Raw genomic sequence first — 27,576 nt, forward strand, 5'->3', positions numbered from 1 at the left:
GAGCATCTTGGTGCATTTCGGATGACGTCTCCGGATACAGTTACAGAACGAGTATTTTTGAGGTTCTTGAGGCATGTTGCCAAGTTGTTTCCAGAAAGCTGCACAGATTTATTCTGCACAGCCTAGAATTCTAGAATCACAGGGTTCTGCACAGCCTAGAATTTTAGAATCACAGGGTTCTGCACAGCCTAGAATTCTAGAATCACAGGGTTCTGCACAGCCTAGAATTCTAGAATCACAGGGTTCTGCACAGCTAGAATTCTAGAATCACAGGGTTCTGCACAGCTAGAATTCTAGAATCACAGGGTTCTGCACAGCTAGAATTCTAGAATCACAGGGTTCTGCACAGCTAGAATTCTAGAATCACAGGCTCCTAGGGTTGCAAGGACACTTTGGAGTGTCTACCTCAGCTTCTCATGAAGTGTGGGAATTCTGAGGCCGTGGCGGGGGAAGTGTTTTCCAGCTTCGGTGCTTTCGGTGCTTCTGGTGACAGCTCTCACTGCCTCTGCTTGCTGTACGGGACCAGCTGATGGAACAGACAGGGAGGGACTTTTTAATCTGGCCATTGGCCATTGCCACGCACTTTGTGTACCCCGTTTTGTGTAATTCTGACTACCACCTTCTGGGGTCTAGGCAGGTCATTGCCGTTTTGCAGGTGGGGGTGTTGAAGCCACAGGAGATGAAATAAGCTGCTGTCCCCCAGCCATTGAGTGCTGATAGGATCAGGAGTGCCACTTGGTGTGGCCGACCCCAGACCCTGTGCGTGTTACCTCTAAGCTACATTCTAGAGCAGACTTTTTGCCCACACAAGCCTTAAATGTGGGCTGGGGACAGTGGCTCACGCCTGTAATCCCAGCACTTTGGGAGGACAAGGTGGGCAGATCACCTGAGGCCAGGGGTTCAAGACCAGGCTGGCCAACATGGTGAAACGCTGTCTCTACTAAAAATACAAAAATTAGCCAGGCGTGGTGGTGCATGCCTATAGTCCCAGCTACTCGGGAGGCTGAGGCATGAGAATTGCTTGAACCTGGGAGGCAGAGGTTGCAGTAAGCCAAAATTGCGCCATTGCACTCTAGCCTGGGCGACAGAGCAAGACTCCATCTCGAAAAAAACAACAAAACCTTAAATGTATTTTTGAGGCTGTGTTTAAAAATGGGGAGATTTTACAGAAAATATCCAGATTTCTGGATTCTTTTGAAGAATCAGAAGATCTGACAATACTGAGCCTCACATTCCTGCACATGCAGCAGCGTCGCTGGAGCCACTGCCTCCATTAGTTTGAGTTTACTGCAGACCCCAGCCCTCCCTGTTGTCCCTGTCTCCAGACCACAGAGTCAGTTGCCATTGATCGTGTGCCGTTTGTTGTTTTTTTTCAAAGTAGAGAAGTACTTCTTCACGCTGTGTCTCTATCAAAAATGGACAAGTGAAAGATGTTTCACGAAATAAAAGGATTTTCTTTTTAGTAACTAAACATTTCTAGTGTGTTTCTCATGTAAATAAAATGTGTCCTGTATGTAGTCAGGGTTCCTCAGAGAAGCCCGAAGCTACAGGATATAGATATGTAGCGAGATTGACTGTGGAGCCCTGCAGAGCAGGGCTGGCAGGCTGGGGACTCAGGAATGCGCTGCAGCAGAGTCCTAAGGCGATGTGCTGGTGGGATTCTTGCTCGAAGGTCAGTCTTTGTTCTAGTAAAGCCTGCAACTGGTTGGATGCGGTCCACCCACATTGCGGAAGGGAATGTTCTCTCCTCCTAGTTCACCGATTTAAATGTTAATCTCATCCAAAAACACCTTCACAGAAACATCCAGAATAATGTTTGACCACATATCTGGGCACCGTGGCCCAGCCAAGTTGACATATTAAATTAACCCTTGTAGTCCCTTTTTAAACTCACACCCATTGCAACTTAGGTCTCTGCTATGGAGCAAGCCACAGAACCTGGCCTCTTAACTTATTTCCCCGGGCTGACCCGTTAGGACTTTGAGTCACCAACACCTCACTAGAGGACAAGCATAATGAAGAAGCTCTGCAGTAATTCGTTAATGTTAACACTTTTTTCTTTAACGATGTCTCATGCTGAGCTTGGTGGCACACGCCTGTAATCCCAGCACTTTGGGAAGCTGAGGTGAGAGGATGGCTTGAGCCCAGAGGTTCAAGACCAGCCTGGGCAACATAGTAAGATTCCATCTCTACAAAAAAGAAAAGAAAAAAAGTAGTCTTGTAATTATTAAAAACCACTATTCCAGATCATGGATAATAATAGTCAGAACAGGTATATTGTTGAAAAAGGAAAAAAAAAAAAAACCCGGAAGCAGTCCCTTTCAGCTTTGTAATACTGCAGCAAATGTCATAGTAAACAAGGATTTGTTTAAAGTAGGAGATTAGTGGGGTCTCTGCTGATGGGGGTTCTGGGTGTTTAAAAACCAGAGAAAGGAACCAGCGGTTTTAGGGCCTAGGTCCCAGTTTCTCAGGACAGCCTGAGGACCCTCAAAGAGCTGCCATCACCATGCTCTCTTTGGCTGTGGGTCACTGCTGGTGAGGTCCATCCTGCACTGCAGGACACAGGGGCACAGGCTGAGTGGTGCCCACCAAGGAGGCAGGAGCAGTGGGTGGGGGCGCCAGGGCAGACTGTCCTCTCCTGGAAATGGAGTGATTTACATTTGGCATCTGTTTGGACCCGAGAGTGGGAATTGCCTTTGTAATTTCTTCTGTCATGCTGCTGTCAGAAAATTAAGCTGTTTACCTGACAGACTATGGAAGGTTAATGGCTCTTCTGGGAAAGGTCAAGTGGTCATTTGCAGGGAGGCTGTGCTGAATAATCGGAAACGGCAGAAGAATAAAGCATAAAATTGCATCTGACTCCTCCTCCTGGGCTTCCCCCTTTCTTTCCAGCATCCACGGGTTCCTCTTTGTGGCTAGAACATTCACGTCCTAAGTGGGGCTGCCGTTGGCCAGGTTAAACCAGTAACCAGTAACCGGAGAAATCCATCGCATCTCTAGTGTGTGGAGGTTACCGGGCTTTCATATTAAAAAAAAATTTTAAGTGCTTATATTTGCCGTGTCTCTAAAAAATGTTTTCAGGTAACAGTAGGCCTCAAGATGCCTTTTTGTTTTTCTGAATGAATAAGGAATAAAGAAAAATTCTGGGCACTATAAAATCAAGCCCAGATTCAGTTTTTTAAAAATAAATGTTAAAGTTTCTCATTTTGATTCCTGGAAGTTCGTGTTCTCCTTGGACTCTAAAGATTAGCATGCAAAGACAAGGTTTTGATTGTGTATTTTAAGTTGCATGTTCAGTTTTTTTAAAATCCCATCCAGGACTAAATTTAAACATAAGAAAATCCAGGTTTCTTTCGCTTTAGAAGAGGCTGCAGGGAACGTGAGGCCAGCGGAAGTGTCGCCGCGTGGGTCCCCTTAGGAGGTTTTGCCAGATGATGGGAGGTGCTTGCTCCCCGTCCATCCAGCCTCCAGCTGGCCCCAGGGTATCTGAGGGACAGGGGTCTGGGCCCAGAAGCCCCCAGAATCCTCAGCTCCAAACAGAGCTGTACCTGTCGCAATGGAGTAGTTTTGTTGATTTCAGGTTTTCTTTTGTTGCTGGGTAAGCATTTCCTGTGCGGGGTATATTCTTTCCTCCGTCCTGGCTTACTTCCACGCATCACTTCATTAGGGAGGCCCTCCCTACCCACCTCGATGCCCTCCTTCTCCTGGCACAGGTGGGCAGGAGGGGACGAGGGTCTTGGCCTTCGAAGGCCTGCAGAGGGCCTTGCCTGTGGTGGCGTGGCCACCCTGGTCCTCAGCAGGGTGCTCAGCAGATTCCAAAGTGCTCCCTGGACCTGGACCTGGACCTCCCCTTCACCTCCTTTTAGCTTAGGTCTCAGCTTTCATGCCTCTCCTGCCTCCCTGAACCCCGCCTGTCCCCCGCCCTGTTCAAGCAGACTGCCTCTCCCCTGGGTCCTGCCCTTTAAAGTTTGTCTGTGGGCTTCTTTGCTTCCCCACCAGACCGTGAGTCCCTGGGGAGCAGGCCTGGGGCTGGGAGTGTCCCCGAGTCCTGCAAAGGGCTGTGGAGCATCTGGGATTGTTAATGCCAAGGGGGACCAAGGTAACCTGGGCCATTTGCAGCACCAGCCAGTGCAGGCCTCAGGACCTGGTGTCCCCTTACCATTTCCTGGGAACTCTGGACCCCACTAAAGAAATCATCAGACCAAAGTAGCCGATCGTCCAACTGGGAAAAAGAAAAGGCAGTACTTTTTTAGGCCATGTAAATGCAAAATATACATTCGAAGTCTGCGTTTCAGACATGAACTTAGAGATTTCTAAGCCTGTTTTTGGGGGTCACTCTAAAAGGGAGGGCATTTGCAGGTCCCCCCTCTGTGAGCATTCACGGCATCCCAGCCAGCCTGTATCTCTGTGCCATGACCCCAGAGCACAGAGCCTCGGAGGCTGTGGAACAGGCCTGGGGTTCACATGGAGAGTCCCAAGCCCACGTCTCAACAGGAGATGCCCACACCTTCAACAAACAGACTCCAAGCTCCAAAGCCGCCTAACAGGGGAGTGGCAAGGGACCAGCTCTGGCAAGGCCCGGGTTTGGCTGAAGCCCGTACCTGCATCCCAGCTTGTAAGTTTAGCCAGGAAGCGTCTGAGGCAGGCAGTGGAGGAGGCACAGGGGTGAGTGGTTCATCCCACAGATGTGGCTGGGTGGCTCCTACAGCTTCAAGGCGTCAGGTGGGGCAGAAAGGGACAGGCAGGGTCCCCAGGAGTGGCGGAGCTGGAGGAAGGGCACAGCCCCAGGGCAGCTCCCAAGGAGCTCAGTTCTCACACCCCAGGTGGTCACAGAACACATTTCAATCCCCCAAATTGAACAGGGCTGTGTTCATTTTTTCCTTCCCCCAGCTCATATCTTACTGCTTGTGTCAGCCTGGATGAAAGGTTATTTATAATAATATTCTCCTATCTCATCTGGGCAGCTTCTGCTTGCAAGGTACCGAGTTAGTAACTTTGCATGTGTTATTCTGTTCAAGCTTCACAGCAGTCCGTGAGGTGGGTATTGTTTGTTGTTCGTTTTGCCCATTTTACAGATCAGGAAACTGAGGCCCACAGGCATAAGCAACCCAAAGTCACACCGTTAGAAGGCAGCGAGAGCTGAACGCTCAAGTCAGCATGCGCTCTTCTTCCCTCTCATTTTCTGCATACGTGCTTTCTCCATGTCTCCCAAATCCTAAGGGCATGGCAGAAGGAGAGGGAAACTGATGTGATAGTGGATGGCAAAACATTTTAGTGGTTACAAGAATCAAGCCCCCTTGTGTATTCTTGGCTTTCAGTGAACTGCGTCTTCAGAGCAGTGCAGGTTAAACCACTTTCTCCCCCACTGTAGTCAATTGGCTTTGTTCAGCCAGAGCCGGGTCTGGCCCACCATGTGTCTGGACTGTGGGTGCCTTGAGGCTCGGTGTGACACGATCGTAGGGTGGGCCAGGCCGGGCTGCAGCCAGCCACCAAGCCAGCACTGGGCTCAAAGAGCAGTGAGGCCATTTTGAGAAAGGAATGCTCCCTCGTGCAGAGCCTGTCTCCACCCCCATGAGACGGGAAGAAACAGTTGTCTTCTCATAAAAGCATCTGGCGCCCATGAAACCTGGCACCTCGCTTGACCTCCGGCTACTAGGGGATGTAGCAGGGTGCTATGGAACTAATGGAGTTCTCTTCTTCAGCCAGCAATTAGGGGTTAATTATTAGCAATTAGGGGTTCGCCACATACCCTGTGGACCTGCTGTTCCTTCCCAGGACACAGGTCACTTGTCATTCTCTGTGTTAGCAACTGAAACCATCTGCCCTCTGGGTCCCCTGTTAATCATTGCAGCAGGGTCCCCGCGAGTCTGACAGCAGGGGCGCGTTCTTTGTGACCCGTGGCGTCCCTGGAGCTGCTGGCTGCTGCGCTCTCCCCACTGGGTATGGCAGCCTGCCGCCCGGCTCTGTGGTGCTGGTCCCCTGCGATCATTCTCAGCGTGGCGCCTGGATGGCCCCTCAGCCCCAGCTTGGCTCTGCAGCCAGCGGGATAGTCCCAGTGCTCAGCTCCCAATGCTTAACATCCTGCGGTCAGCTCCCCGTGCTCAGCTCCTCGTGCTCAGCTCCTCGTGCTCAGCATCCCGTGCTCCATTCTGCTCTCTCCTAGGCGTTACTACAAGGAGACCTCTGGCCTGATGCTGGACGTTGGTCCCTACATGAAGGCGCTTGAGGTACCAGCCCTGGTTCTGTCCCAAGCTCTCTTCAGACCTCAGGGCACCTGGGACGTTTTGGGTCTTTGTTGAGAAGAGGCTGTGTTTAATTAATGTACAAATGGCCTTTTGTGTTTCCACAAAGGCTGCCTGCCTGTTCTGGGCTGGTCCGGCCCTAGGCTGTCCTCCTCCCTCCCCATCTCTCCCTTTTCGTCCTCCCCATCCTCCAGTGGGCGCAGCCCCCCTGCCTGCCGTGGACCCTTCCGCTCTCCCAGCTGGTCTCTGCCACGCTCCTCTTGGGCTTGTGGCTTCTGTATCAGTGCTGACCACCGGTCTCGTTCCTGACCCTGGGCGTCTGCAGCACCTCAAGCTTGACGGGTCCTCACTGGCCTCCTTCCTGACTTCCCCTTCAGTTTCCAAGGCCATCTGTGGCAAGGCCTCCGGGTGGGGCTCCCCTGGATCCACTCTGGCCCAGGTCCCATTAGCTGCCCCAGGTCAGCCTCACATCCCGTCCCATCCTCACAGCCGCAGGTGGGAGGGAGAGGCAGACGAGCAGATGGAGCCCTGGGCTCCACCCAGGAGGTCTGTGATGAGCTGGGAGTGAGCAGGGGAGAAGAAGGGGAGAAGGGATGGGAGGACGGAATTGCAGGTGAGTGAGCAGAGCACTGCTCTGCTGGCCCTTGGGAGCCCTGTAGTTTTGCCAGCTCTTGGATGCCTTCTGCTGTGCGTAGGCCTTTGAGCGGATGGCAGGGTGCCTGGTGCTAGGTGACCTGAGCAACCCGGGCAGCCCTTTCTGGAGTTGTGAGGCTCCTGCCTGTGAGATGAGTTCTCAGGCCCACAGCATCCTGCTTCTTCAAGGCCCTTGACTCTTGGGGGCACATTTGGGACAGGGTTTCCGTGGCTGGGCGTACACCTGTTCGTTGATCCCAAACCCATGCCATGTCCCTCTCTCTTTTCCCAGTATGCCTGTGGCATCAAAGCCGAGGTGGTGGGGAAGCCCTCTCCTGAGTTTTTCAAGTCTGCCCTGCAAGCGATAGGAGTGGAAGCCCACCAGGTAGGTTGGTGCCTTGTGAAGTGGGTCGGGGGAGGCAGCCCCATCAGGGAGGCCCTGGAGCTTGGAATGGATTGCAGGACTCAGGCAGCCTGTGGGGTTGGCCAGGCAGCCAAGCATGGGCTCCCTGTGAAAGCTGACCTGGCTGGGAAGGAGGGGGAAGATAGCAAACGAAATCCACTGAATAGTTTCAACCGTGAAGTTCTTTCAGTGTGAAAGCAAGAAGCAGAAATGCCTATGGCTTTTCCTGAGTTTTTGCTGCTTCTCTGAAAGGTTAAGAATTGACAAGTCCTATCAGTGTGTTAATATATCTCACTGGCAAGACAGTGTAACAGCAAGATTACAACAATATGGAAGAAATAATAAAGTCACTCATTTTGCGACCTTTATATTTTGACTATTTTGGGATAGATTGCCTTTCAAACTTCCAAATTTTAGAAAGGAAAAAGAATAGGTTATGATTTTATTGTCTACACCTACCCCACCCCCACTCTAAGTGAGTCTGGCTTCGTCCTCCAGTGGGTTTTCTTTTCTTTTCTCTTTTTTTTTTTTTTTTTTGAGTCAATGTCTCCATCTGTCACCCTGGCTGGAGTGCAGTGCAGTGGCACAGTCATGGCTCACTGCAGCCTGGACCTCCCAGGCTCAAGTGATCCCGCCATCTCAGTGCCCCCTTACCAGCCAGGCCCCCCCGCACTGAGTAGCTGGGACTACAGGTATATGCCACCATGCCCGGCAAACTTTTTTTTTTTTTTTTGAGACGGAGTCTCACTCTGTCACCCAGGCTGGAGTGCAGTGGCACTATCTTGGCTCACTGCAACCTCCACCTGCTGGGTTCAAGCAATTCTCCTGCCTCAGCCGCCTGATGAGCTGGGACTACAGGTGCGTACCACCACACCAGCTAATTTTTTATCTTTACTAGAGACAGAGTTTCACCATGTTGGCCAGGCTGGTCTCAAATTCCTGACCTCAGGTGATCTGGCTGCCTTGGCCTCTCAACGTGCTGGGATTACAGGTGTGAGCCACCATGCACAGCCCCGGCTAACTTTTGTATTTTCCATAGAGATGGCGTTTTGCCATGTTGCCCAGGCTGGTCTTGAACTCCTAGCTCAAGCCATCCTCCTGCCTCGGCCTCCCAAAGTGCTGGGATTACAGGCATGAGCCACCACACACAGCCCCCTCCAGCAGGTTTTCTGAAAGATTGTAAGAAATAGTGGGCAGCTGGCATGGTGGCTCACGCCTGTAGTCCCAACATTTTGGGAGGCTGAGGCAGGTGGATCACTTGAGGTCAGGAATTTGAGACCAGCCTGGCCAACGTGATGAAACCCCATCTCTACTAAAAATACAGAAAAACAAAAAAAATTAGCTGGGCGAGGTGGTGCATGCCTGGTAATCCCAGCTACTTGGGAAGCTGAGGGATGAGAATTGCTTGAACCTGGGAGGCAGAAGTTGCAGCGAGCCGAGATAACGCCACTGCACTCCACCTGGGTGATAGAGCGAGACTCCTTCTCAAAAGAAAAAAGAAACAGAGTCCACAGCTGCCCCAGGCTGTCCTGCTGCCTCCTCGGAAGTGGGCAGCAGAAGCATGGGTTGGGGGTCCCCCAGGTGTCAAGCCTGGTGTATGTTTCCCCTGTGTGCATTTCGGTCCAGAACACTGGTGCCTCATGGTGCTTTGAGAAAGATGGCCCAAAGCTGCCGAAGTCTAGACACTGCACCTGCACCTGCCCTGAGATCCGTAGCGATGTCAGAAGATGCAGGCTCTCTGGAGTCCCCAGAAAACACCTGGGAAATGTCACGTTAGTCTGTTGAGAAGGAAGGGTTTGTGTTTTGAATGAGTGAGAACTGCAGCAATAAATAACCTGGCTTTTTACTATCTTGCTTCATAGGGCAGAATTTCTTTTTTTATTATGAGAGATTTCAAACATACAGAAAAGTAGAGAGAATGATACAGACCCCCCATTATATCCATCACCCAGCTTCAGTGGTTAAGATTTTGCCACATTCCTTTCTTCTATCCTCTTTTTTTTCCTTTTAAAAAATTTACTGACTGGGTGTGGTGGCCCACGCCTGTAATCCCAGCACTTTGGGAGGCCAAGGCGGGTGGATCACCTGAGGTCAGGAGTTCAAGACCAGCCTGGCCAACATGGTGAAACCCCGTCTCTACTAAAATATAAAAATTAGCCGGCTGTGGTGGTATGCACCTGTAATCCCAGCTACTCAGGAAGCTGAGGTAGGAAAATTGCTTGAGCCCAGGAGGTGGAGGTTGCAGTGAGCCGAAATTGCACCACTGCATTCCAGCCTGGGCAACAGAGTGAGACTCTATTTCCAAGTAATAATAATAGTAATGATAATAATAAATTTACTTATTTTTTTGCTGTCATATTTTAAAGCAAATCTCAATTGTATCCTTTCATATTGTAGCATGACATTAAAAAAATCGTGATTTTTAGATGTAACTACAATACATTAAAACTCCTAACATGGCGAACAGGCAACACAAAAAGATGCTCAGTATCGTCATTCATCAGGAAATGCAGATAAAAACCCCAGTGAGATACCACTTCACACTAAGATGACTGTATAGTTAAAAAAAAAATAGAAAATAACAAGTGTTGGCAAGGATGTAGAGAAACTGGAACCCTTCTCTATTGCTGGTAGGAAGGTGAAATGACAATGTTGCCACGGAAAGCCACTTGGTGGTTCCTCAAAGTTAAACACAGAATTTGCCATATGACTCAGCAACCCATTTCCGGGTCTATACCCAGAAGAACTAAAACAGGTGTTCAAACAAAAACTTGTACACAGATATTCATAGCAGCTCCATACACAATAGCCAAAAGGTAAAAAAAAAAAAACCAAGATACCTGCCCGTCAACTGATGAAAGGATAACCAAATGTGGTATGTCCATACAGTGGAATATTATTCAGCCATAAAGAGGAATGAAGTTCTGACACATGCTACAGTATAGATGAACCTTGGTAGCATTATGCTAAGTGAAGAAAGCCAAACACAAAAAGACACATATTGTATCCTTCCATGTATAGCAAATGTCTAGAATGGGCAAATCCATAGAGATGAAAAGGAGATTAGTGGTTGGCAGGGGTCAGGGGCGGAGGGGAATGGAGAGTGCTGCTTCAGGGTACAAGGTCTCCTTTTGAGGTGATACAAATATTCTGGAACTGGGCCGGGCGCGGTGGCTCACACCTGTAACCCCAGCACTTTGGGAGGCTGAGGAGGGCGAATCACTTGAGGTCAGGAGTTCAAGATCAGCCTGGCCAACATGGTGAAACCCCGTCTCTACTAAAAATACAAACATTAGCCAGACGTGGTGGTGTGCGCCTATAATCCCAGCCACTTGGGAGGCTGAGGTGGGAGAATTGCTTGAACCCAGGAGGTGGAGATTGCAGTGAGCCGAGATCATGCCACTGTGCTCCAGCCTGGGCGACAGAGCCAGACTCTGTCTAAAAAAACATATATATATATATATATATATATATATATTCTGGAACTGGACAGTGATGATGGTTGCACAACGTTCTGAATGTGCTCAATGCCAGTGAATTGAATACCCTGGTCACAGTCATAAATTTTATGTAATGTGTATTTTACCACAATAAAAATTTTAAAACCACCTAAAAAATTAACAGTGCTTTTTGTTAGTATTATTTAATACCAACCCATATTTAAATTTCCTTGACTGTCTTAGAAATGCTCTTTTACTGTTGATCTGTTGGAATCCAATCTGAAGAAGCTCCATGACTTGTGTGTGGTTTTTATGTTTCCTGAGCCTCTCTTTTTAGCCCTCCATCATGGAACATTTGAAATATCTATGTCAGTAGAGAGAGCAGCTCGGGGAACTCCTAGGTACCCATCACTGTGCTTTAATAATTATCAACTAATAACCACTTTAAAATTGTTTTCAACCTTTCATTTTGAAGTAACTTGACACTCACAAAAAGTTGCAAACATAGTACAAAAGGTTCACATGTGTCCTTCACCAGCTTCCCCATCATCATCGAACGATGATAAAACCAGGAAATCAACACCGGCACAAGGTGGTTAGCTAACCTAGAGACCTTATTCAGATACCACCAGTCAGACCACTCATGGCTTTCTGGGGACACGTTGCATGTAGCAGTCATGACCCTAGTGTCCTTTATCTGTGAACTCTGATCACCTGTTGAGGAGGTGTCTTCCAGAGTTCTCCACTGTCGTTGCTATTTGTCCCTTTTCATAAGTATCTTTTTTTTTTTTTTTTTTTTTGAGACGGAGTCTCGTTATGTCACCCAGGCTGGAGTGCAGTGGCGCTGTCTCAGCTCACTGCAAGCTCCACCTCCCAGGTTCACGCCATTCTCCTGCCTCAGCCTCCCAAGTAGCTGGGACTACAGGCGCCCGCCACCATGCCTGAGTAATTTTTGTTTTTGTATTTTTAGTAGAGATGGGGCTTCACCATGTTAGCCAGGATGGTCTCGATCTCCTGACCTCGTGATCTGCCCGCTTCAGCTCCCAAAGTGCTGGGATTACAGACGTGAGCCACCATGCCCAGCCTTTTTTTTTTTTTTTTTTTGAGCAGGAGTCTCATTCTGTCACCCAGGCTGGAGTGCAATAGCATGATCTTGGCTCACTGCAACCTCCTCCACCTCCCGGGTTCAAGTGATTCTCCTGCCTCAGCTTCCTGAGTAGCTGGGATTACAGGTGCCCGCCACCAAGCCTGGCTAATTTTTGTATTTTTAGTAGAGACAGGGTTTCTCCATGTTGGCCAGGCTTGTCTTGAACTCCTGACCTCAGGTGATCTGCCTGCCTTGGCCTCCCAAAGTGCTGGGATTACAAGTGTGAGCCACCGCACCCAGCCTTAATAAGTATCTTGTGGGAAAGTACTTTGACACTGTGTAAATATTCTCTTTCTGATCATTAGTTCTAATTTTGGCATCTTGATAATTTTATTTTTTTATTTTTTGAGACGGAGTTTTGCTCTTGTTGCCCAGGCTGGAGTGCGATGGTGCCTGGGCTCACCACAGCCCCTACCTCCCTGGGTTCAAGCAATTCTCCTGCCTCAGCCTCCTGAGTAGCTGGGATTACAGGCATGTGCCACCACGCCCAGCTAGTTTTGTGTTTTTAGTAGAGACGGGGTTTCTCTATGTTGGTCAGGCTGGTCTCGAACTCTCAACCTCAGGTGATCTGCCCGCCTCGGCCTCCCCAAGTGCTGGGATTACAAGCGTAAGCCACCACGTCCGGGCTTCATTGGTGTATTTTATGTGTGGCCCAAGACATTTCTTCTTCCAGTATGGCCCAGGGAAGCCAGAAGATCGGACACCGCTGCTCTAGAGGTTTATGACCAAAATACTGTATTTAAAGCTGCTGGGAATAATTCTTTTTTGTGGGTGGTATTCCCCCAAGTGGACGCTCTTTGAATTCATTTTCATTTTGATGTTTAGGGAATTGGCTTAACATTTACATTTGTTTTGTAGTTATGTAAAATATTTATATGGTTCTAAAATCAAATCCACAAAGCAAGACATATTCAAGGAAGTCCAACTTCTGTTCTTTTCCTTTTATTTTGTTTTTACCTGTCTCTTGTAGTTAACCATGTTTATAAATATTATAGCTATAAATATTTTATAAGTATTATAGCTTACTTTTTTATTTAAAAAATAAGCAACTATGTATATATTTGTATTCTCATAGGATGAATTTAAGAGATAATAAATTATCAAAATAATTTGTTGTATACATAGAGAGAAAGGCTAATGATTTAATCTGAGTTTAAAAATCAGTATTTAAAAGTTTATAAGTAGGCCGGGCATGGTGGCTCACGCCTGTAATCCCAGCACTTTAGGAGGCTAAGGAGGGTGGATCACCTGAGGTCAGGAGTTTGAGACCAGCCTGGCCAACATGGCAAAACCCCATCTCTACTACAAATACAAAAATTAGCCGGGCATGGCAGCAGGTGCCTGTAATCCCAGCTACTCAGGAGGCTGAGGCGGGAGAATCGCTTGAACCCAGGAGGCAGAGGTTACAGTGAGCTGAGATGGTACCACTGCACTCCAGCCTGGGTGACAGAGTGAGACTCTGTCTCAAAAAATGAAATAAAATAATATAAGTGGTATGATCACAACCATCTCAAACAGCCCCCTTCCCCCCGACCCAAAATCCAAACAAAAACAAAACCCTGCCACTGCCTGGAAAATAAGACCTGGCCGGGCGCTGTGGCTCACGCCTGGAATCCCAGCACTTTGGGAGGCTGAGGTGGGCAGATCACTAGAGCCCGGAAGTTTGAGACCAGCCTGGGCAACACGGCAAAACCCCGTCTCTACAAAAAAATAAATAGGCAGATGTGGTGGCATGTGCCAGTGGTTCCAGCTACTTGGGGGGCCGAAGTGGGCAGATTGCTTGAGCCTAGGAGGTTGAGGTTGCAGCGAGCTGAGATTGTACCACTGCACTCCAGCCTGGGCAACAGAGCGAGACCCTGTCTCAAAAAAATAGGAAAGCAAGAAGGAAGGAAGGAAAGAAGGAAGGAAGGAGGGAAGGGGAAGGGGAAGGGAAGAGAGGGGAGGAGACGAGACTGGCTGTCCAGATGGCATTGCTGGTGATATTTGGATGGTCTGACCTCGGGTGATCTCCCGGCCTTTTTCTTGTGGCATTTTCAGTTATTTTCACAGTAAGCTTCCTTCACATTTGGAATGAGATGCAGCCCACCTCACCGCCGAAAGAAGACGGGGTCTGGTGAATCTGGGTTTGTCGTTTTCGGATGCTGGGGCAGTGCGTCTGGGAGGGAGCGGGTCTGTGGATTCCTGGTGGGTCCCCATGGCTGCTCGAGGTTTTGGTCACTGCTGCTGCCATCCACCCTGAGCATCTGTGGCCCTGGAGAGCGAAAGACTTGTTTCCTCTGGTGGCTCCGAGCATATGTGGCAAAGCTGTGTCTTATTTACCTCCCACATCATCGTCCTCTCCCACCCTCATATGACATTTCTGCCTGTCTCCTTGACAGTGGAGCAGCAGCTGCATGTTCCAAACATCCCCACCCTGCCATTTTCCTAAAATGCTCACTAACGTTATTTGATTCTCAGGGTGTGTAGACATTTTAAAGCTGTATTTCAAGATAAGGCCATTTCGAATGGACTATGTCTTATGCACAGGGTAATAATTCTCTGTTCCTGGCTTTTTTATTTTTAATGAAAAATGCCTGGGAGGACCTCTCTTGCTGCTGAAGTGCCAGGCTGTGGCAAACCTTAAATTTTTCTAGTTGCTTTAATCAATAAAGTTATCACCAGTCATTTCCCTTGATCACTGCTGCTTCCCGAGACCCTGACCTGCTTCTTGCTGCTGAGTTTTCAGTCTGCACTCAGAATAGATATAACTCCCCAAATCCAATTTTCATTTTAACCTTTCCTCAGTGGCCTAGAAATCACAGATTGCTGGTATTATGCTACTAGATGGGAAATTCAAACCTCTTAGAGGCAACCTGGCCCTTTCTAGGATTAGTAATAAGGCAAAGAATAACATACCTTAAAGGTTACTTCTAGAAATATCTAATTCTCATGGTTTAAGCTTCTGAATCAGTGGATGGTTTTATAGCTTCATATGAGCACCCAAGTGATGTGAAGGTTTTGGCAGTTTTCCGTCATCATAAGAAGTTCTGTGGGATGCAAATCATGCAGGTTTAGTAGAGATCAAGACTGTTCAAACCAGAGCACTTAGTTATATGTGGCAGCCAAGGAGCCTGGTCTGGAGGGGCCCTTTTCACAGGTGAGGAGCCTGAGGCTTAGAGATGAAACACCTTGTCATAGACACTTTGCATTCCCACCATGAGGTTAAGACAGGATTTCTCAGGCTGGGCGCAGTGGCTCACACCTGTAATCCCAGCATTTTGGGAGGCTGAGGTGGGTGGATCACGAGCCCAGGAGTTCGAGACCAGCCTGGGTAACATGGTGAAACCGTGTCTCTACAAAAAATACAAAAATTAACTGGGTGTGGTGTCTGGCACATGCCTGTGGTCCCAGCTGCTCAGGAAGCTGACGCATGAAAATTGCTTGAATCTGGGAGGCGGGGGTTGCAGTGAGCCGAGATGACACCACTGTACTCCAGGCTGGACAAGAAAGTAAGACCTTGTCTCAAAAAAAACAAACACCCCTCCCCCCCCAGATTTCTCAACCTCGACACTTGACGTTTTTGGACTGGGTCATTTTGTGGTGAGGGGATGTCCTATGCATTGTAGGGTGCTAAACAGCATCCCACTGTCCACCCACTACATGGGACCACCCCTTCCCAAGCTGTGAAACCAAAATTGTCTCCAGACATTGCCAGATGTGCCCTGGGGAGAACCGCAGTATTAAGAGAACGGTTACAGAGAACTCTAGTACTGAACCCAAGATTACTTTGCCAATGAGGAGTGAAGCCAGGCGCCAAACCATCGTCTTCCAGCCCCATCCAGTGCTCTTTGCCATAGCCCAACTCTCAGGGAGGGCCAGCAGTGCAGCAGAATTTCTTAGGGAGGTGGGGAGGGTAGGGAGGATTTCAGGTGGGGGGATAGGCAGGGTTTCAGGTGGGGGGGTAGGGAAGATTTCAGGTGGGGTGGGTAAAGAGGATTTCAGGTGGGGGGTTAGGGAGGATTTCAGGTTGGGGGGGTAGGGAGGATTTCAGGTGGGGGGTAGAGAGGATTTTAGGTGGGGAGATAGGGAGGATAGCAGGTGGAGGGGTAGACAGGATTTCAGGTGGGGGGTAGGGAGGATTTCAGGTGGGGGGTAGAGAGGATTTTAGGTGGGGAGATAGGGAGGATAGCAGGTGGAGGGGTAGACAGGATTTCAGGTGGGGGGTAGGGAGGATTTCAGGTGGGGGGTTAGGGAGGATTTCAGGTGGGGGGGTAGGAAGGATTTCAGGTAGGGGGTAGACAGGATTTCAGGTGGGGGGTAGGGAGGATTTCAGGTGGGGGGTAGATAGGATTTCAGGTGGGGAGGGTAGGCAGGATTTCAGGTGGGGGGTAGATAGGATTTCAGGTGGGGGGCAGACAGGATTTCAGGTGGGGGGCAGACAGGATTTCAGGTGGGGAGGGTAGGCAGGATATCAGGTGGGGAAGGTAGGAAGGATTTCAGGTGGGGGGAGTAAGGAGGATTTCAGGTGGGGGGGCAGACAGAATTTCAGGTGGGGGGGTAGGGAGGATTTCAGGTGGGGGGGCAGACAGAATTTCAGGTGGGGGGGTAGGCAGGATATCAGGTTGGGGGGGGTAGGAAGGATTTCAGGTGGGGGGGTAGGCAGGATATCAGGTTGGGGGGGCAGACAGAATTTCAGGTGGGGGGGTAGGCAGGATGTCAGGTGGGGGAGGTAGGCAGGATATCAGGTTGGGGGGGCAGACAGAATTTCAGGTGGGGGGGTAGGCAGGATATCAGGTTGGGGGGGCAGACAGAATTTCAGGTGGGGTAGGCAGGATTTCAGGTGGGGGGGCAGACAGAATTTCAGGTGGGGGGGTAGGCAGGATATCAGGTTGGGGGGGGCAGACAGAATTTCAGGTGGGGGGGTAGGCAGGATTTCAGGTGGGGGGGCAGACAGAATTTCAGGTGGGGGGGTAGGCAGGATTTCAGGTGGGGGGCAGACAGAATTTCAGGTGGGGGGGTAGGGAGGATATCAGGTTGGGGGGGGCAGACAGAATTTCAGGTGGGGGGGTAGGGAGGATATCAGGTTGGAGGGGCAGACAGAATTTCAGGTGGGGGGGTAGGCAGGATATCAGGTTGGGGGGGCAGACAGAATTTCAGGTGGGGGGGTAGGCAGGATATCAGGTTGGGGGGGCAGACAATTTCAGGTGGGGGGGTAGGGAGGATATCAGGTTGGGGGTGGCAGACAGAATTTCAGGTGGGGGGGTAGGGAGGATATCAGGTTGGGGGGGCAGACAATTTCAGGTGGGGGGGTAGGGAGGATATCAGGTTGGGGGGGCAGACAGAATTTCAGGTGGGGGGGTAGGCAGGATATCAGGTTGGGGGGGTAGGCAGAATTTCAGGTGGGGGGGTAGGCAGGATATCAGGTTGGGGGGGTAGGCAGGATATCAGGTTGGGGGGGCAGACAGAATTTCAGGTGGGGGGGTAGGCAGGATGTCAGGTTGGGGGGGCAGACAGAATTTCAGGTCGGGGGGTAGGCAGGATTTCAGGTGGGGGGGCAGACAGAATTTCAGGTGGGGGGGTAGGGAGGATATTAGGTTGGGGGGGCAGACAGAATTTCAGGTGGGGGGGTAGGCAGGATATCAGGTTGGGGGGGAGACACAATTTCAGGTGGGGGGGTAGGCAGAGGCTGCGGTGGTCTTCGTGGCTCGTGCCCTCAGAACTGCCTGTGAAAAATGGGGGTGAGGTTTGCAGGCTTATCCAGAGGCCTGGCCATATAAACTCAAAGGTGCCCTACCATTTCGTTCCCTGATTCTCAGGGCATCAGTCCTAACTATAGGGGTCTGGGGACAGTCTGTACCCCTAGGGGGAGGCTGGTGAGTGGGGAGTGCATGTCCGTCCACATGGGGGCCACTCCAGGCCAGTTCTTTCTGCTGCAGCCCCCCTCCCCCATGGGCGTTTCCACTGAGGCCTCCCCACGAACTCTGTTGGCTAAGCCCCGCTTCCCGGCCATGGGCATTTTCTTTGGATTGTCAGTGTGGGAATGATCCTGCTCAACTCCTGACTGGGAGCAGGCTGGCCTGCTGGGCCGTGCCCACTTCCAGCACTGAAAGAATGGGCCCAGGAGGGGGTCAGCCCTCCTGCAGCCCTGGTTTGAATTGGAAACTCTGTCCACCAATGCCTGGCACCTGGCACCTAGCCCTGCAGCTGTGGGTCTGAAACTGATGGGAGTTGCAGCCGGCCCTGGCTTTGTCTTTGTGATGTGTCCTAGTCATAAGGTGCTCTGAAACCTCATGGCTTAGTTTTCCTTCAGAGTTTTTCTCCCTTGGAGCCTTTTTTTTTTTTTTTTTAAGTAGATTTTATTTTCTTCTCAAAACACAAGTATTTAAAATATCTGATTATGAAGCAACTCATGCTCATTAAAGGAGCTAAGAAAAATTCAGAAAAGTAGAAGAAAAGAAACCACTCATTTCATCAGCCTAGAATAACACAAATCATGCTTGATCTTGCCAATTTTTTGTGTCTATATATATATTTTTAACACAAAATTGGGATAATCTTTTTTCTGCTGTTTAAAATCTGAGTTTTCCCCCTTAATATCCTATTGGGAACAATTTCTTTAACTTATATTTTAGGTTCAGGGATACGTGTGCAGGTTTGTGATACAGGTACATTGTGTGTCTTGGGGGTTTGGTGTGCAGATTATTTTGTCATCCAGGTCATAAGCCTAGTACCTGTTGGGGGTAGTTTTTCAATCCTCACCCTCCTCCCACCCTCCACCCTCAGGTAGGCCCTGGTGTCTGTTGTTGCCCTGTGTCCATGTGTATTCAGTATTTAGCCCCCACTTATAAGAGAGAACACGCAGTATTTGGTTTTCTGTTCTTGCGTTAATTTGCTTAGGATAATGGCCTCCAGTTCCATCCCTGTGGCTGCAAATGACATGACCATTTTCTTTTTTAGGAGACAGCTTTCTTTGTGCTTATTGAAGCACTTTAACGAAGCAGTTTTCATGGCTGCATACTATTCCGCTGTTCAGACTCCCGTCATATTCTTGACCATTCCCTATTGATGGAGATGAGGCTGCTTCCAATTTCGCTCTTGTGCATAACCCTGATGAACACATCTTGTATGTACATCCTCTTGTACATTTCTAATTATTTGCTCCAAATCCAATTATGTGACTGGGAGGCTGTGATGCATGTTGCTTATTTCTGTTTCAGAAAGCTGTGTCCGTTCACCTTCCTCACCTGCTGCATATACAGATGCTTGTTTCCCCACATCCTTACCAACACCATGATTTCTGGCTTTTTTTTTTTTTTTTTAAGTGGTCTTTGCGTTTTGCTGTTAGTCTTGTTCCTTATGAAGGTGTCCGACCACAGTGGCAATCACTCAGCATCGCACTGCCTCCAGGTCTCTGTGGGAGCCTGGGTTCCTTTGGGTCCTGGATCCAGGGCTTATCCTAGAGTGAGCCGTCATCTCAAGGCATCTCCCTGGGGGATATGTGCCCCCCAGAGCTGCAGTTACAGACACTGAGCTTGCTCTACCTTCACCATCCAGCCCTGCTGCTTCCCGCCCTAATCCTCCTGGCAGAACTCCTGGATAAGGAAAATATTTGTGAACCACAGAAGCTCTTTGGCGCTGGAATTTTGCACTCCAAAGCATCGCTGCCTGTTAGATGACGTTTCCCTCCAGCACCTAGGACGTTGAAGAGGAGACCAGGGCAGGCAGGCAGATGAGTAAGAGGGAGGATTGACTGCTATAGCACCCGACCCAGGACACCTGCCTCTGGGACTGTGGCGCCTCCCTCCAGCTCTCTAGATTCTGGGTTCTGCGGTGTCCGACCTTTCATTTTTTTCTCCCCCTCATCCCCCACCATGTCGTGTCTGAAAGGAAGCGAAGCCCAGCCCTGGCAGGTGGAGTATTTTTATTTCCCCTGACAGCGCACCTCCTGACCTCTATCTTCTTGCCAGTGATTTTTTAAATCCTAAATGATTTGGCAATAATTGCTCCTCCTTGCGTGATTATTGCCCTTCACCGATAGTAAATCTGGGAATCCCCCGGAGTCCTGAGCATACTTTGGTATGCGGAGCCCACAAGCTGGCCTGGACAGGCATCACTGCTCCAGGCAGCTGTGCACTCAGCCGGCCCTGGCGTCCCGGCCCCCAGCCTCCGCCTCCCTCGCCGACAGCTTCCCAGGGCTCTGCCTGGATGCAGCCTCGCTTTATCCCGCAGAACCTCCACGCTGTTCCTGCATGAGAACTCTTCCTCCAAGAGACCACATTCCTCTGGTCCCGTCTCCGTGGGCCACATCCACAAATGTCCCACCCAGCCCAGGAAGAACCAAGTCTCTATTCTGGGAGGGAAACCTGTGTGCTGTCTGGTTTTGTATGTTGGAGGAGCATGCACACAGTTTTATTTTCCCCAGAAGCATGGAGGTGTAGGATGACATGTAATATTTGGAAGACCCATTCCATTTCCAAGGAACCTTCTAGCAGGATGGCCCTGGAGTCTCTGGCAGCAGTGGACATGGTCCTGAATTGGAGTGCTGTGAATGTTCACCGCTGACCTCACGGTTTGAAGACAATTCCTTGAGAAGGGCAGAGGGGACCCGAATACGGGGGGTCTGGCCAGCCCTGCTACCAGATGCCAGCAGCCATGGGGGCTTGCCTGGCCAGCCCTGGCTTTTCCCAACCCTTAGAGTGCCCTTTGTGCATGCAGCAGACACTGGTGCTGGTCCCATTCCTGGGAGCACGCGGTGCCACTGGCTGTGTCTTGCCTGGCCAGGTGCTGGTTTGATAGACACAGAAACCTCATTTGGATTTGGCAGGATTTTCCCTAACATCAGTCATTCTGGAAAAAACACTTTGAATTTTTATCATATCTGGGTATTTTTACCATATCTGGGTACTTGCCACTAGCTCTATTTACTTCACATTTCTTAAAATTGATTCATTTTATTACTTAAATAAATGTATTTTAAAAGGAACTTTTGATGACTACTATAAATGGAAAACCAGAATCTCTCACTTACCATAATAGATTAATCTAAAAATAAAGACCACATGATTGCATTAAAATGTATGTCCTTGCTCTGCCTGGAGTCAAATAGTATGTCACCCGTGTGCATGACACACTCTGGGAAGCACAGGCGTGGGTGGGGGAAAGATCAGAGAAAATCCGTGGAAAGTATGAAGTAGAGAGCACCACACCAGGAAGACGTGGTTTTATTTCAGTACCTCATGTCTCGCGGTGGCTTGCGGCTACCAGTAATTGGCAGAATTCTCAACATTGCAGCCCTCAGCCACCTCCTCCAAGCTCTCTCTCAGCGCCACCATCCCCTGTGGCTTCTCTGAGGGAGGCCCCTCTGGCCTCTGCTTGACTATGATACGTGACGAGTCCATGCCAAGTGGCAGAAAAGCGCCGTGTTCAGCTGAAACTACCTCCCTGGCCTCAGAGGGCCTCATTGGCTCTGTCTTTGTACTTTCTCACGACTCCTGATGATTCCTTGGTTATCTGAAGGCCTGTTTGGGAGACGGTTCCCAGGACAGTTGCTTCAGGCTTATATGTGTGTGCTTTCTGGAATTCACAGCATGACCTGCCCTGGTGAATGGTGGGGAGATGGGTAGTGAACACATGTGTGGTAGCCCCTGCTGGGTGTGTCCCACCTGTTCTCCATGTCCTACAACCTGGTTGGCCCCTTTTGCTTGTCAGAGCAAAGCTCAGAACCTCACCTCCTCTGGGAAGCCTTTACTGACCACCCACAAGCCCAGTAAGTCAGGAGGTCAGGCCTCACAGCCTCCTGTGTGTTATCCCAGGCCCTGATGATAAGACTGTGGAATTACCTGATTAATGTCTGTCTTTAGCACTTGTCGTGAGCTCCATAAGTGCTGGGACTGCATCTGTCTGATTCACACTGTGTGCCCACTGCCTGGCCTGGCACCGACCCACGAAGGCCTAGGGCAAAGGTATCAAGTAACCAGGGCAAGGGTGCCTGCTGCAGGTCGGGGGCCTCTCTGATGTGGTGAGATAGGGAATTTCCTCAACGAAACATTTCCTCATGTTTCTGTTTCCTTTGTAACATGTTTAGGCCAGGCGCGGTGGCTCACACCTGTAATTCCAGCACTTTGGGAGGCTGAGGCGGGCGGATCACTTGGTCAGGAGATCGAGACCATTTTGGTTAACACGGTGAAACCCCATCTCTACCAAAAATACAAAAAAATTAGCAGAGCATGGTGGCAGGCGCCTGTACTCCCAGCTACTCGGGAGGCTGAGGCAGGAGAATGGCGTGAACCTGGGAGGCGGAGCTTGCAGTGAGCCAAGATCGTCCCACTGCACTCCAGCCTGGGCAACAGAGTGAGACTCCGTCTCAAAAAAACAACAACAACAACAAAATGTTTAGATAACTTATTATGTCCTGGCCCTGTGCTGGGTGCTTCACTAAGATGATTTCCTTTAAACGCCACACCCGTTATACCCATTTTACAGATGGAAGTGGAGGCTGGCCCAAGGTCACACAGCCAGCAAACAGCAGAGCTGGGATCTCCACCCTGCTGCTGTAGCTCAGTGTGAGACAGGAGTGAGTCGGTGCGTCTGCTGGCCACATCGGACCCGCCCCCCCTTTCTGTGGTCCCCTTCCCCCAGGTGGAGAGCATAGTTCGCCTGGACCCATCCTTGCAGGCAGAGTCCAAATCGGTGGGCCACACACTCAGTAAGACTACCCCAGCTTGGGCATGCTTCACAGTCATCGTTTCATTTTGTCTTGATTTTGGTTTGTGTATTTATAGGTTAGCCCCGCTTAGCATCTGAATTCCAGTGAGGAGACCTGTAGTTTGTTTGAGACAGAGTTTTGCTCTTCTTGCCCAGGCTGGAGTGCAATGGTGCAATCTTGGCTCATTCTCCTGCCTCAGCCTCCCAAGTAGCTGGGATTATAGGTGTCCGCCACCATGTCTGGCTAATTTTTTGTATTTTAATAGAGACGGGTTTCACCATGTTGCCCAGGCTGGTCTGGAACTCCTGGGCTCAAGTGATCTGCCTGCCTCAGCCTCCCACAGTGCTGGAATTACAGGCATGAGCCACTGCGCCCAGCCTATTTTGAAGCTTTTAATCAGATTTTGGAGTAGGAGAGTGAGAAGAGCTGGTTGGTTTTTTTTCTTTAAAATTGTTATTACTTTTTTTTTTTGAGACTGAGTCTCACTCTGTTGCCCATCCTGGAGTTCAGTGGCACAATCTCAGCTCACTGCAACCTCCACCTCCCAGGTTCAAGCAATTCATGTGCCTCAGCCTCCCAAGTATCTGGGATTACAGGTGCATGCCCGGCTAATTTTTGTATTTTTAGTAGAGACTGGTTTCAGTATGTTGGCCAGGCTGGTCTCGAACTCCTGACCTCAAGTGATCCACCCGCCTCGGCCTCCCAAAGTGCTGGGATTACAGGTGTGTGCTACCACTCCCAGATGTTTTTTCTTTAAATTACATTTATTTATATTAAAAGAAAAAAAGCATGAGTCCATTTAAACAATAACACATGTTAATGTGGCAAAAGGAGACCCACAAATGACGTTTTGGCCACACTGGCGGGGACTGTACGACTCCCTCCGCTCTATGTGGGTGACCAATGGGAAGTCTTGTTTGCGCCTCATAAGCGTGTCCAGACACAGCCAGCCATGCCATAATGCAGAGCACTCATCTGCTTAAGACACATTTGCTGAGCATCAACCAAGTGCCAGTTGTCAACCCAGATTCCTTGTCCTGAAGGAGCTCCTACTTCTGGAAGGAAGGGTGAGATGAGCAGAGTCCTTTATGCTGCACTGTGACACGGGTGGCACGAGGGTGTGATCCCAGAGTGCTTTGGGAGGCCACGCAACCCAGCCTGGGGGCAGAGGAAAGGTGGTGGTCACCGGAACTGGGTCCTGAAGGCCTGGGAGGAATTAGCCAGCAGAGGAGGGAGGTGAGCAGGCAGAAGGTCAGCACATGCCCACAAGCTATTTTTCAGGTATTGGTGTGTATTTCCAGCTATTGTCATTTTCCCTTCACCCGAAGGACGACTTCTACATTTCTTGTAGGGTAGATTTCTTGGTGATGAATTATTTCTGCTTCGGATGTCTGAAATATCTTTATTTCATCTTTGTTTTGGAAAGATATTTTTGCTGGGTACAGAATTCTAGATGGGCATTTTTTTCTTTTACTGCTTAAAAGATGGCGCTCCATGGTCTTCTCACTTGCATTGTTTCCAACAAGAAATCTAACGTCTTATCTTCGTTTCTCTGTATATAACATGTCTCTTTTTTGTCTGACTGTTTTATAGGATTTTCTCCTTGTCATTGGTTTTGAGCAATTTGATGATGATGTGCCTTAATACAGTTTTCTTCGTGTTTCTTGTATTTGGTGTTCATTGGGATCTTGGATCTGTGGATTTATTATTTTTATCAAGTTTGGAAAAGTTTCAGTCACTATTTCTTCAAATATATTTAAGTCTTCTCTCATCTCACTTTTTTTTTTTCTTTTTTTTTTTTCTTTTTTTTTTTTTTTCTAATTTTGAGACAGGGTCTTGCTCTGTTACTTAGGCTGGAGTGCAGTGGCACGAACACAGCTCACTGCAGTCTCAAAATCCCTGGCTCAAGTGATCCTCCCACCTCAGTCTCCCAAGTAGCTGGGACTACAGGCGTGCACCACCACATGTGGCTAATTTTTTAAATTTTTATAGAGACAGGGTCTTGCCGTGTTGCCTAGGCTGGCCTTGGACTCCTGGGCTCAAGTGATCCTCCCACATCAGCCTCCCACAGTGCTAGGATGATAGGTGTGAGCCACTGTGCCCCAGCTCATCTCACTTTGAGAAACTCTAATTGCGTGTACATCAGGCCACTTGAAGTTGAGCCATAGCTCACTGATGCTCTGTTCATTTTTAAAAATAATTTTTCTGCCTCTGTTTCATTTTGGGTAGTTTCTATTGCCATGTCTCCAAGTTCATTCATCTTCTCCTCTGCGGTATCTCTTCTGGCATTAATCCCACCCAGTGTATTTTGATCCCTGACATTGTAGTTTTCATCTCTAGAAGCTTGGTTTGGATTTTTTCTTTTATCTTCCATTTCTCTACTTTTGGAACACATGGAATACCATTACAAGGGCTGATTGAATGCTCTCGTCTGCTCATTCTTACCTCTCTGTCAGTTCCGGCTCAGTTTGGATGGACTCATCTTTCTCCTCCTTCTGCATGATACTTTCCTTCTTTGCACGTCTGATCATTTTTTATTGGGTGCCAGACGTGATCAATTTTACCTTCTTTTTGGGTGCTGGATATTTTTGTGTGCCCATAAAGAATTTCAAACTTTGTTGTGGGATGAAATTAAATTACTTGAAAACAGTTTGATCCTTCCAGATCTTGCTTTTAAGATTTGGGGGCAGCACCAGAGCAGGGGTTGCCCTGGATAAATTATTCCTCACAGCGAAGCCAGCGGCTTCTGAGATAGCACTCAATGCCCTGTGCCTCGTGAGTGAGCTTTCCCAGCCTGGCTGGTGGGGACATACACAGTCCTGCGTGAGGCACAGGCACCGTTTTCTCTAGTTATTTGGTGTGATTCTTTCCCAGGCTCAGAGAGTTTCCTCCCTCACGTGTGCTGGCAGTGGTCTGCTGAGTACTTGAGGGGACCCTCCATGATCTCCACAGCTCTTTCTCCATGCAGCCTTCTCCTCTCTGATTCCCTGTCCTGTGGACTCTGCTCCTGGGTCTCCCCAGAATCCTAGCTTTGTCTCCCCAGTTCAGGAATCCTACTGGACTCTACCTGGGTTTCCTTCAGTATTAGTCAGCCCAGACTGTCATACAAAACACCACAGACTGTGTGGATTCAACAGCAGAAACTTTTTTTCTCACTGTTCTGGAGGCTTGAAGCCTGAGATCAGGTGCCGGCAAGTCCAGTTTCTGGTGAGGGCTCTCTTCCCTGCTTGTAGATGGCCGCCTTCTTGCTGTGTCCTCCCACAGCCTCTCCTCTGTGCTTGCATGGAGAGTGCACTCCAGTGCCTCTTCCTCTGGTAAGGACAGCAGTCCCATCAGATCAGGACCCCCTCTGACCTCACTCAACCTTAAAGAATTACCTCCTTACAGGCCCTGTCTCCAAATACAGTCACACTGCGGGCTAGTGAATTTGTGGGGGACACGCTTCAGTTCACAGCACCCCTCCTGTGCCCACAGTCTGGAAGCATCGAAGGCAGTACGCTGGGGGCAGTCACAGGAGCCACCTCATTTGTTTCCTGCGTCTCAGAAGTCAATGTCCTTTGTTGCTTGATGTCCGGTGTCCTGAAAGCTGTTGGTTCATAATTTGGTTTTCCGGTTTTTTCAGGTGAGAGAGTTTGTCCCAGAGGCTAGTTTTTGAAATGATGCCCAGGCTGTGAGCATTTCCTCTGTGTGTGTGTGAATTTTGGTTTGTATATTATTTTGTTTTTAAGGCAATACCTTCACCATTGAAAGCAAAACCTATATAAAGCAAAACTTACAAAGATTTGCCAGAGATTTCCTTCACTTTCGTGGAATCAAGGGCAAATAACCAGGTTACAGAGTCTTTAGGATCAGGTAAAATTTAGCCTGTGTTCCAGCGGAGGCCAGACAGCGTTCAGCATCCCTGCACGTCCTTGGGGCGCCAAATCACTTTGACGTCTGCTGATTGATTTCAAATTGCACAAATATATACCATTCAAAGCCGTGGCCTATGGGGGCAGTGTGAGATATATTCAAGGTGGGTTGACTTTTAATCAATACGATGACAATATTATCTTGTTTAATTTGTATGATGGTGGTTTTAAACATCAAATCAAGCCATTTATTATGTCAGAAAAAAGATGAAGGAGCCCGGGAATAAAACTCTCCTGACATCACTTCTGAGCATATTTCACTGCCGTGACAGGCCGTCATGATTGGGGATGATATCGTGGGCGACGTCGGCGGTGCCCAGCGGTGTGGAATGAGAGCGCTGCAGGTGCGGACCGGGAAGTTCAGGTCAGTGCCAGCTGGAGTCATTTATTCACCTTCCTTCCAGGGGATGACCACATCCTCATTCTGTTTTGTTCTTCAAAATAAAGGGGATATTCTTTCCAAATCAAAGAGCAGTATGTGGGCATTCACTATCTTGTATTTAATGGACCTCTAAGAACAGGGCTGAGTGGTCTTTTATAGCAGACAGTGATAAAATAGAGTGGCTTTTGATACAGGGTCTGGGTTTTGGAATGGTGTGCAGTGCAAAGAGAAATAAGCAAAGGCGCTGTCCATCCTGGCGGCAGCCCACCGGGGAGTTGGGCCAAATTCGTGCTGCTGTCCCTTCGGCAATTTGATCAGACCCTGCACCGCAGCAGTTACAGCTGTGGGCACTCAGCCCCTTGGACAGCCTCCCTCTCCTTTTGTTCACCTTCTCCACTCTGTGAGACACAGAGAGCATGGAGACCACAGAGGGTTGCTCAGGGATGCCCTGGAGCAGAACCTCCATCTCGAGAAGAAGCTTGTGTTTTATTTGTTGGCAAAAGTCTGCCTGGTCTGGAGCAGCTGTCAGGGGTTGGGAGCTCCCGGGCATGTGGAGGGCCTTGTGGTCCCCAAGCTCCAGCTCACCTGGTCATCGAGAGGATCTTGGACATCAGAGTGTTGCCTTGCTTTATGCTAGATGGTTTCAATTGTGGCCATTCAGAGAAAGCACAACTTTGCAGATGCTGGGGAAACTTGGTTGAAACATGGTTACCTGGGGGTACCTGGATTTGGGG

At 49.3% G+C, this 27,576-nt stretch overlaps 1 protein-coding gene across 5 annotated transcripts in view; it reads left to right on the forward strand.

The window, feature by feature from the left end:
- LHPP (phospholysine phosphohistidine inorganic pyrophosphate phosphatase) overlaps positions 1 to 27,576 on the forward strand; it is a 154,724-nt gene that overhangs the window by 29,272 nt on the left and 97,876 nt on the right. For 2 of the 5 annotated variants that reach the window (XM_054503287.2, XM_054503285.2), the window contains exons 4-6: positions 6,164 to 6,227; positions 7,168 to 7,260; positions 26,733 to 26,824. In XM_054503287.2, coding sequence (XP_054359262.1) covers positions 6,164 to 6,227; positions 7,168 to 7,260; positions 26,733 to 26,824 — 249 coding nt within the window. Of the gene's footprint in view, positions 1 to 6,163; positions 6,228 to 7,167; positions 7,261 to 18,801; positions 18,968 to 19,061; positions 20,921 to 26,732; positions 26,825 to 27,576 lie in introns of those variants that run through there. The other 3 variants (XM_054503289.2, XM_054503288.2, XR_008504873.2) reach the window with 2 other exon arrangements.

The sequence above is a fragment of the Pongo pygmaeus genome, chromosome 8, assembly GCF_028885625.2.
Source record: "Pongo pygmaeus isolate AG05252 chromosome 8, NHGRI_mPonPyg2-v2.0_pri, whole genome shotgun sequence".
Classification (NCBI taxonomy): Eukaryota; Metazoa; Chordata; class Mammalia; order Primates; family Hominidae; genus Pongo; species Pongo pygmaeus.